The sequence below is a fragment of the Lactuca sativa genome, chromosome 7, assembly GCF_002870075.4.
Source record: "Lactuca sativa cultivar Salinas chromosome 7, Lsat_Salinas_v11, whole genome shotgun sequence".
Classification (NCBI taxonomy): domain Eukaryota; kingdom Viridiplantae; phylum Streptophyta; class Magnoliopsida; order Asterales; family Asteraceae; genus Lactuca; species Lactuca sativa.
In genome coordinates, this window is record NC_056629.2 from 167,946,482 (window position 1) to 167,957,650 (window position 11,169).

General features: G+C 39.9%; 1 protein-coding gene across 1 annotated transcript; it reads right to left on the bottom strand.

Moving 5' to 3' along the window:
- Nucleotides 1-2,032: 2,032 nt before the first annotated feature.
- LOC111919054 (pectinesterase QRT1) lies at nucleotides 2,033-3,988 on the bottom strand. The gene is made up of 5 exons (XM_023914664.3): nucleotides 3,427-3,988; nucleotides 3,125-3,320; nucleotides 2,843-3,046; nucleotides 2,494-2,735; nucleotides 2,033-2,385 (listed from the first exon to the last, which is right to left on the bottom strand). The coding sequence occupies exons 1-5, from the start codon at nucleotides 3,708-3,710 to the stop codon at nucleotides 2,238-2,240; spliced, it is 1,074 nt and encodes a 357-aa protein (XP_023770432.1). The 5' UTR covers nucleotides 3,711-3,988; the 3' UTR covers nucleotides 2,033-2,237.
- Nucleotides 3,989-11,169: the final 7,181 nt, after the last annotated feature.

The window sequence follows — 11,169 nt, forward strand, 5'->3', positions numbered from 1 at the left end:
CATTCCTAACCTTATTTTGTTTTCAAATTCATTCCAAAAATCTAAATAAATTTTTTCTTGGATATCTACTACGTCATCGTCGCCTTCGTCTCCAATATCGTTCATAAAGTTCATAATTGGACTTTTACTCACAATCGGAGTTTCATTCAGATTATCGTCAGACTCATCCCCAACATCACTTAATGATTCACTAACACTATCTTCACTAAATTGGGAGTTGGGTTCATCAAACCCAAAGTCATTATCTGCTCACATCTAGCACCATTAGGTAAAGGAAATTGTACCTCAGAGGGGTTGGTGACAAAATCAATAGGCTGAACTGACTGTGATACTCCATAATTGTTAAGAAGATCTACAAGACTAGTATTCGTAGGCCACATTTTCTGTAACTACAAAATAAACAATAAGATGAAATATATAAATTATCATATTTTACATAATGTTTCACGTTAGATATTTGAAATTTCGACAAGAGTATGTACCTTACAATTTAGTTGCGAAGGAGGATTCGTATATGAAGTTATAAACGTGACTGAAGAATTAAAGAAGAAAAGTTGGGATTTCAAATTTGTGAAAACTATAGTTTATGAAAATGATGAAGGAAACTAAAATGGTGAATTTAATATATATACATCAGAAAATGAATTGAACGTAAACAAAGTGATAATTATTTTTTTTAACTTTACTTACATATTTTCAGATGAAAATGACAATTCATATTTTTACTTTTGCATGTGGATAGTGACAATTAAAACACCTACTTTTGCATATGGATAGTGACAACTAAGACATCTACTTTACGATAAAGAATGACAATTTAATGGATTTTGTTTTTTTCTACAAATAATTTGACATAGAAATTGTATATATATATATATATATATATATATATATATATATATATATATATATATATATATATATATATATATATATATATATATTAGATTAAAAAGAAATATTTGATATTTACATAAATTCTGATTATGTAATTTGAATAATAAACTTATGTATTATATGTAATAAAGATTAAAATATACACTTAAAAAATTAAAGATATAAAAAGTAAATAATAAATAAGTTATGAGGTTATTATGAGAATTGAAGGGGCCAAAATGTAAATTTATATATTAATACGCTTTGATTTTTATGTAGAGCCACAAAAAAAACCTATTTTTGCAAAAGAAATAAGAATCAACCCATTTTTGCAAAAAACTCCTATGTAATGGCTACAGAATGGATATTGCAAGATGATATATGTTGTGGTCTAGAGGAGGTAATTGAGGAAGAAGAAATTAGAGCACAGGTGCAACAGAATGTAACCTCTTCTTCTAGTGCGAAGACTCATCAGAAAAGAGGTCCTCATTCAGAATCATGCTTTTTTTGATTTGACATCATCACCTAAAAGTTATAAACGAAGTCGCCATGAATATGATGATCTTGAGAAAACTTGTATCGATTTAACTAGCAGTGCCTCTACAGGAGGATGTAATAATGATATCCATGAGCCATCCTCTAGTTGGGATTACAGGATGTGCACATTGCTGAATCCGGTAAGAACTATTTTAAATCCTTCTTGTTGAGTTTTTTCATTAATTTGTTATATATACAAGACATGTTTGATTATGATTTATGATTTATGGAAGGTTTTGGCTCCGGTGTGTGAGTTATGTGGAACCCACAAACCAAAATATGTTGAAGACAACTATAAGACATGGTCATGCAAATTGTGTACACTGGAAAACAATGTGACGCTAGAGAAATATGGTGCATGTGACATTGGAGATATTCTTATTGCCAATCCATAGGAACCCCAACACCAAATTTGGGAACTTAAAACCAAGAAACGTACACAAATTTAGAATTGTTTATCTAATGTTTTGACAAGCAATGGACTCGAAGAATATGTTGTTTAACTAGTTCTCTTCAGAACATATAAAGAGAACAAACATCTATCTCTTGATGCTAATTTCATTTTGATGTTTCATATTTTATCTTTTGGGTTGTTGTTGATGGTTGACTGTTGTATTCTCATATGATTATTCTCGGGTCTCTCTTCATCCACCAATTTAAATCACGGCACAACCACAGCCACAACCACATGCACTCTCATTCATTAATTCGTCAGTGTAATGTATGCCTTCCCGATTCTTAATCTCATGACTCATGAGAATTAGATATGCATCTCCACTCCTTGAGCTTTGATTCTCTTCTAATCTTGTACTCGTATAGATATATTAGAGTCTCAACCACTCATTTCCACCAATGAAGTTTGTATCAAGAAATGGCATTGCTTCTACATGTGCCAATGACTTAGACCATGATACCCGATTCTTTCTGTCTGCACCTTTTCCTCTGCACTCGTATTCTCCAAACACAGCCGTCCTAGGAACACAAATAAATCCATCAACATTCAAATAAATTACTTTCTTTTCTGTATATATATAACAATGATAATTAATGAAACTATGGGAGGAATTAATGGATGGATACCTTTGTCTCCATGGGTGGTTCCAGTCGCTCCAACCAGAAGGGTCTATGATGTTGTCGATATCACAGTAGGAGTAGACTGCCCTTGAATAATTTCCCCAAGCTCTCCCCAAGTAGATTTTCCCTCCTCTGCTTCCAGTTATTGAACAATTCAGAAAAGAAAATCCAGTGTCCTCTTCTTCTGATTTCCTATGATGAGCTGCAATGGCTCCATATTTATCAGCAACTGAATGTAGATTACATTCCTGAATACATCAATCAAACCGAACCCAAATCCAAATCCATCATCAGTTAATGAATGAATGTGAGTTTCATATATTATATATTATATATTATATATATGTTTACCTACCCTGTAGAGCGATCTAGATTCACCAAAGATGAAATCGATGGATCCTTGTATGTAACACTGGTAAAAGTAGTGAGATCCATTGGAGTCCAACAGAGTGTCTTGGGTCCCCAATATCCTTACTCTATAAAGCATCGCCTTGTCCCCTGCAAGCCTCAATGCCACTGCTTGCTGCTTATACCCTCCAGCTACTGCAACAACTGTATTCTGCATGCATTGCGTTCATTGTTGATCAATATATACTACTATGTAGATTAATCATCATGCATGTACGTTGTATAATACCTGAATAGTGATCCCCGAAGCACAAAAGTAATCAGACTGTACATCAACAGAAGCGGTTCTATATGTTCCGAGTTCCGAACCATCTTTGTGTTTGTCAGAGGCTTTGTCATTCCAACTCAATATTGTTTCGGAAGCCTTATTTTCATCTCCGATGAAAGAGATATATGGCTTGGAAGGTGGAACAATCACTTTTTCTCTGCACTATGCATCTCCATCACATGACATTCACTTGAGAGATGCATAAATTAAGAATGAATGAATTAATCTCACTTAATTTTCATATATGCTTGTAGAATACGTACCTGTAAGTACCAGGAAGAATGTAGATCTTGACCCTGATGGAATTGTTGAAAGGGACCATATCAATAGCAGCTTGTACAGTTAGGGCATGACCCTTACCGTTTTGATCAACTACGATCACTTTACTCCCATTTCCATCCCCGAAACTTAAGCTCTCTATCTCCTTGTAGTGATAGTATTCCTCTATCTTGATATCGTCCCATGTGATATAACTACTCTTCACTTGATTAACACCATAAATCAGGAATGAGAAACCAACCAAAATGCCAAAACCATTGAAACCCATGGTGATTAATGATGTCGGGATCTATCGAGTATGTGATAACTGGGTCGGGCACTATCGAAGTCAAAAACTACACGTTACAAGAGAGAGATAAAGAGGGAGAGAGGGAGGGAGATAGAGGTTAATTAATGATAGGAGGAGCATTGTATGTATGTATGCATGGAATATGGTTGTTTTGGATTTAAAAGGAATGCAAGAAACAAGATTAGTTAGTGTGTTCATCTTACATGTCAATTAGATTAACATTGTATTCTTGTGGTGTATGGATGTCTGTAAGTATATAGCTAGAGAGATCGAAAAAAATAATAAACAAACAAAGGTGAGTTGTTGAGGAGTGGTTATGGAAGTAGAAAAGGTAAATTAAGTTGATTAACTATAGTTTTGGGTTGCTGAAGAAGCTCATGGAATTTGATTATCCATCTCGTCATCTCGATCCTTCTTCTTGTTGTTGTTGTTAGTAGGAATGCATGAAGGTGGTTTATTTAGTAATTATAGAAATGGAAAATGGGATTCCAAGGATGTAGGGTAGGTTTTTCAGGTTGTGGGCAAAAAAACATAACAATGCCCTCGTATTTCTGCCGATTTACAACGTAAAGTAATAAAAAAAAAACATTTTTATGTAAAAATTCCATATACATACAAACTAAAACTTGCTAACGTAACAAAAAATGACGTCTTGGTATATTCTTTTATGCAAAAATATCAATTATCACTAACTATTCAATCTTTCTTGAATTCATTTAGTTCGCATGTATAACCTCATAATTTTTTCATTTTTAAAAACTTCTTCGTGACAAATATGTAATGGATGGAGAAAGGTTTGGATTGCAACAAGTAGATTTATTTCTAGCAACAACATGTAAATTGTTAGAGAAAACCAAAGAGCGTACTCTAAAAAAAATTTAAAAAAAAATAAATAAAAAAAAATCAACTCTAAATCACATAGATTATCATTAAAATACTCTAATAAACAATGTAAAAACTGTTAACAAATTATGGGTTTATTAAGACAAAAATTAGCAAAAACCCATTAATAACATCTAAAAACTTTAATCTTATTCAAACAAACTCAAAATAAACTAATCTTTAATGACCAATTGAACACTCAAACTGTATTAACTAGTGTTGGTTCGATATGAAAGCAATTAGAAAAATCATTCAATTACTCAAACAATCTTATTAAATTATAACTATTTAATATGATTGTTTCTTATTTTATGAAGGCAGATTAAATAGTTATAAATTATAAGGCAAAAACAAAATTTGTACCTAAATTTATACAAGAAAATAATTTTTTTAGCGGCTGGAAAACTTCCTTAAAATGCTAGAAAACAATTACTTCACAATATTAACATATCACATATCAAACGTCCTATTAGTCAAATACTTGTTCGACTTGGTTATGTTCGAGCAACGATCCATACACTTACTGAGATTCAAACTGGTCTTGAAATCGTTGAAGAGCTGTGTCGGAAGGCATTTGGTGAAGATGTCAACATACTAAGCGGATGATGGAACGTGAAAGACCCGAACAACACCACGAGCAACCAAATCATGCACAAAATGAATGTCAGTCTCAATGTGTTTTGTGCGTTGGTGTTGGGCTGGGCTCGAGGTCATGTATACGAAGTTGATGTTATCACAAAAGATGATAGTAGCTTTGGCGGGCGGACATCGAAGCTCTTGAAGTAAATTACGAACCCAATACGTCTCTGCAACGGCGTTTGCAACGCCTCGATACTCAGCTTCAACACTAGATCGGGAAATAACTCTTTGTCACTTAGATGACCAAGAAATGAGATTGTCACCGAAAAATACACAATATCCTCACGTCGATCTGCGTGAGACGGGGCACCCTCCCCAATTGGCATCAGAGTAGGCACGAAGATTGGATAGGGGACAAATAGAGTTATAGACCGTGATCGAGGGTTTCGCGGATGTAGCGTAATATACGCTTCAGAGCATGTAAGTGGGGCTCTCGGGGATAATGCATAAAAAGACAAATCTGCTGAACTGCAAAAGCAATATCCGGGCGTGTAAAGGTGAGGTACTAGAGTTCCCCGACAAGACTGCGGTAATATGATGGGTCGACGACAGGAGGTCTAGTAGCATCCAGCTTGTGTGTTGTCTCTGCAGGTGTACGAGCCGGATTACACTAAAGCATATGTGTCGGCTCAAGGATCTCAAATGTGTGTTTTCTCTAAGAAAGAAAGAGATCCTTAGAAGACCAGGTAGCAGAAACCCCATGAAAATAGTTGAGAGAGCGAAGGTCGGTGATGGCAAAATCTCGAGTAAGCTGAGTGATGATGGACCGAAGAAGAGTCGTAGTTGATGCGATCAAGACAATATCATCAACATATAGTAAGAGACAAGCAGTATCTACGCCATTATGATAAATAAATAGAGAAGAATCTATACGATTGTACTGAAACCCCATGTTAAGAGCGTGCTGAGCAAAACGCTGATACCATGCCCGAGGGGCTTGTTTAAGTCTGTATAAGGAGCGTTGGAGGTGACAGACATTATCCGGCTGCTGAGGATCCCAAAAGCCCGGAGGTTGGTGCATATATATAGTTTCGTGAAGATGTCCATGTAGAAACTCATTCTTCACATCAAGTTGATGAATAGGTCAGTTTCTGGAGACTGCAAGGCTAAGAACCGTGCGTATGGTCGTCAGTTTGACAACCGGATTGAAAGTCTCATCACAATCGATCCCCTGTTGCTGAATGCGACCATTAGCAACTAATTTATGCTTATACCGAGAAAGAGACCCATCGGCATTGAATTTCTGTTTAAAGAGCCACATAGAACGAACCACATTAGCTCCAGGTGGTCATGGGATAAGGACCCAAGTACCATTCATAATAAGAGCATTATATTCCTCGTTCATGGCTTTATGCCAGTTTGGATCTTTCAAAGCCTAGATGTGTGACCTCAGGAGAGAGGAAAAGGAAGAGGTATGGAGGTTGAGACGGTGAATGGGTTTGACAATGTTACTCTTAAGATGAGTGTGCATGTGATGAATAGGAGGAGGAAGGGGTGGGGGTGGGGGTGGGGGTGGGGGTGTGGGTGTATGAAACGGAAGATCATGAGAAGGTGGAGTAGGAGGGTCGGCAGGAGAGGGGTTATAAGGAGGGACAAATTCAACCTCATGAGGAGGAACCATACTGTAACACCCCATTTTGAAAAGTACTTCGGTTGTGATTTCGGAGGCCTAGGGTATAAGTGATTCAGTATTTTATGGGGTCTCAGGTTTTATCCAGATTATTTTAGGCTTGGGGGTGTGGCTAGGAGCGTAGGGCTTCCCGCCACCTTTTCATGGATATCAAGTTCGTCGAAAAACGGACTTAGAATGAAGGAGTTATGGCATTTTGAAGTCATTGTCAATTTTAGCGACTAATGGAGTTTTATGACAAGGCAGCCCATGCATGTAAGGAAGGCATGTGTCTGCTTAGTTGGGTACACCTAACATAGGTTGGGTTACGCCTAGCGTATAAAGGAGAATGGTTGCGGGTGCGGAGGGGCGTACGCCCAACGTACGCTCAGAGTTCCCAAACATAAATTTTAGGGTTGAGCCCTATATAAAGAACCTTATGTCTCGAAGGACAGCGTCCATTTCCACCCTAAAGGAGCTACTACAAAACCCTAATCCATATTTGAGTGTTCTTGGAGCTTAGAAGGCCACTAGAGAAGCATCTTGTAGTTGTGGAACCTTTTTCCAAACAAGAAAGGAGCAAGGAAAGGTGGTGGTTCAAAGGAGAGGTTGCAGATCTAGGATTGTTGCTTCATTTCTAACCATTTCAAGGTATAAATATCTAAACTTGGTGATTATCTCCTTAGATCTCTTAGATTGAGTTTTTGGACCATTTTGGTCCAATGGTTGAAGCTTTGAGGTTCAATCCGATTTCTAGGACTTGGAGTTGCTACTCTTAGTTCTAAGTGAGTCCCAAAGGCAGAAAGATGCCATCTTGGATGTCCTAATGGGTTCATGCATTAGTTAAGACCATTTCCATTGAAGTTAGTTATCACATTTCAAGTTTGGGCTCTATTGGTAGGTTGCAAGCCACCAAGTGAAGGTCTTTATGGTTTAAGACGTTGAAAAGGACTTGGATCTGTGTTTGTAGCTTCTGGAGTTGAGTATGAAGCACTTAATGGGAAGGTGACTTATCAGGGGAGAACGTTGAGCGTACATGCAAGTACGCCCAGCATACGCACCATTTAGCTTGTATGCTTAGCGTACATAGGAGTACGCCCAGCATACTCATCAGATTTGGGTTGGCTTGTTTTGGGCCTCAGTTTGCGCCATGCAAGGGATTTTGGTTCTTTGGCCCTTAGTAGGCCATCAGAAGTCAGATAATGTGGTCCAAGAAGATGTTTAGGCTTGGGGTAAGGCCCATTAGAGGGTTTGGGCCCAATTTGGCAATTTGGCCATTAGTGGGCCACTAGTGGGCTTGGGAAGCCTACCTAGTGTTGGGCCATTTTTAGAACATGGTTTGGGCCTTAGATATGGACCAACTTGGACTAGGGGTAAAATTGTCATTTTACCCTAAGAATGATTATTGTTTTGGACTAAGTGATATTTTGGGTATTGGTAGCTTGGGGAGCCGAAGGATCAGTAGTTCGGGGTTTGTTAGATAGCAGTTAAAGGGGTATCAGCAGGACTTCAGCACTACAAGGTGACTTTCCTAACTATGTGTATGGGTCTAAGGCCACAATGTCGGCCCATTATGTTTGTGTATAGTAGGAAGACCCAGGGGTTAGCCCTGGGCACCGTATGTTATATGTTTCAGATCACGATCTGATGTCAGGCGAGGCCCGAGGAATGTTAGTATGCTAGAGGTCTTTGTAATTCTTGCATGTGTCGGTATGATAGGTTTCGGAAAAAGGTCTGATGTCAGGGCAAGCCCAAAGTATGTTTATATGGTAGTATGTTCCGGACTAGGTTTTGATGTTGGGGCAAGCCCGAGGAAGACTTGTAACTGCATGTTAGATTGCATTTGTTGTCTTTGTGATACTTATATGTGCCTAGTAGGGAGGTGAGTGTGGGTGAGGTCATGTATCTCATCACTAGCTGAGTATGGATGGTGTTCCATATCTCAATATTAGTAGAGTACGGGCGAGGCCCGAGAGTAGTGAGTGTGGGAAGGGGGCCGTATCTAACTAACAGCAGGAGTGTGGATGGGGTTCCATAGCTCATCAGTAGTTGACCAGGAGCAGGGCCTAAGTTAGGCAAGGCCTTAGAACTAAAGTACAATAGAGTATGTTTCTTAATGGGCTAGTATGTTATATGTTTATATGTGTATAGGGGGCAAGGCCCAGAGACAGGCGAGGTCTAAGAAAGACAAATCTGTATACCGAGCGGGGCTCGATGCCAGGTGGGGCCCGATGCCGGAGCGAGTTCGATGTCGTGCAAGTCCCGTTGCAGCGGGCGTGGGCCCAATATGTGGTTATATGTATGGTATGTGGTAGTATGGGGAACTCATTAAGCTTCGTGCTTACAGTTTTCAGTTTTGGTTTCATGTAACGATCGGAAAATACAACCGATTTTAACTTTTTCAAAAACATCTGGATTCCATTAAATCTTTACAAAAAGGTTTTCAATACAAAACATTTAACGTGTTCCCAGAATCACAATACTACAAAATCACGAGGAGCGGTACGATCACGCCTTCGCCTTGCCACAGTCTCCTGAAGAACCTGAAAAACATGAAACCACAACTGTAAGCCCGAAAGCTTAGTGAGATATCCCCAAAATACCATACACGCATAACATGCCATAACATATCCGATCACAGAACAGCCATGCACTTCGGGTCTACTGTGTGACTGGTCCGCCGCACCGGCCTACAGTCCACCTGGTCCACCCTCTGAGTCTATCCATATACATCGAGTCTACAGTGTGATTGGTCCGCCCGCTCTCGGGCCTTCAATCCACCTGGTCCACTCTCTGAGTCTACAGCATGACTGGTCCGCCCGCACCGGGCCTTCAGTCTATCTGGTCCACTCTCCGAGCCTTCGGCACATCTGGTCCGCCCGATTCGGGGCCTATAGCCTATCCAGACCGCTCGCGGGGCCTTCGGGACAACCGGTCCGCCCTGGGTATCTTGGTCTACAGCACGCAGCAGGACCCGCCTCAACCCAACTCCAGTCCAAACAACCATGTGCACATATACATACAATCATATAGCAACTCACAGTCAACAAGCAGATCAAACAGATCACATAACATACCACCATCCTAACCAGGATACCGACCTAACAGGTCACTAACATAGCATCTCCCTATCTCTCAGGATACCGATCTCAATCAGGTCTCTAGCATATACCATCCTAACTCACAGGATGCAAACATATCAAAGCAGTAACATAATAACAACTACCCGGATCTCAATCCGATAAGGGCCGGCCTTGGTGCCTTAGACCTTGTTGATATAGTGAGGATAACTCACCTCGAAACTGCCGACTGAACAGATAACCCGAACTGCTCCGATCACTGATACGATCCCCACCACTGGACAACCACCAATGCACTGAACTCAAAACAATAATCAAAAATTACCAAAATGCCCCTGGAAACCACTAGTCAACCCTTGGTCAAAGACAAGGTCAAAGTCAACCCCTGACTGACTCTACTCGCCGAGTCAACCCGATGACTCGCTGAGTCCCCATACTTAGAACTTCCCTCAATCCGCGATCTAACTCGCCGAGTCACCCCGAGACTCGTCGAGTTCAACAACTCCGAGTCCACTCGCACACAACTCACCGAGTCATCCCTTGACTCGCCGATTCTCGACTCGACCAGAAAATATTGGGACTCTTCGACAAGACTCGCCGAGCCCAAGAACAGACTCGCCGAGTCTAAGGCTATCTTCAACCTACTCGCCGAGTTGTTCATACAACTCGCCGAGTTCCAGGCAATCTTCAAGCAACTCGTCGAGTCCACCCATGTGACTCGCCGAGTACCACCGGTCTGAATCCATACAGAAGCACTCCAGACCATGCAATTGCTCCAAAACATAGATCTAGCCTCCTACAACTCATCCATCACGTAAAGTGGCAAACTTTACGTGAATCCAAAGAGATCTAGGCCATTTGCACATTGGGCTAGGGTTTGGGGACATGATGGCTCCACAAAACACACCAACACAGGGACTTTCATGCTCTCTGATCCTTCTCCATTCCAGATCTGAGGTAGCAACCTCAGATCTAACCTCTAGACTTCCAATTACATCCATAGACAAGTTCCCACAAACCCCAAAATGAAGAAACAACATAACAACAGCCCAAGAATGAGATATTACCTCCAAGAAATGCTCCAACTGCAATGTAATTCGAACCCAAGCAAAGCCCCTTACTCCAAGCCTTCAATCTCCCAAAATTCCTTCAACAATTACTTCTCCAAGCTCCAATCCACTCAACAATGGTGCTTCTCCGCGATTTAGGGTTTTCTGGGGCTCAAGGG

What these genes read in the sequence shown, in the direction of transcription:
- LOC111919054 (XM_023914664.3), bottom strand. Translation starts at nt 3,710, where the DNA reads ATGGGTTTCAATGGTTTTGGCATTTTGGTTGGTTTCTCATTCCTGATT. An exon ending in CTTCGGGGATCACTATTCAG is followed by an intron (nt 3,047 to 3,124) that starts GTATTATACAAC and finishes CAATGCATGCAG; the next exon opens with AATACAGTTGTTGCAGTAGC. An exon ending in AATCTAGATCGCTCTACAGG is followed by an intron (nt 2,736 to 2,842) that starts GTAGGTAAACAT and finishes TGATGTATTCAG; the next exon opens with GAATGTAATCTACATTCAGT.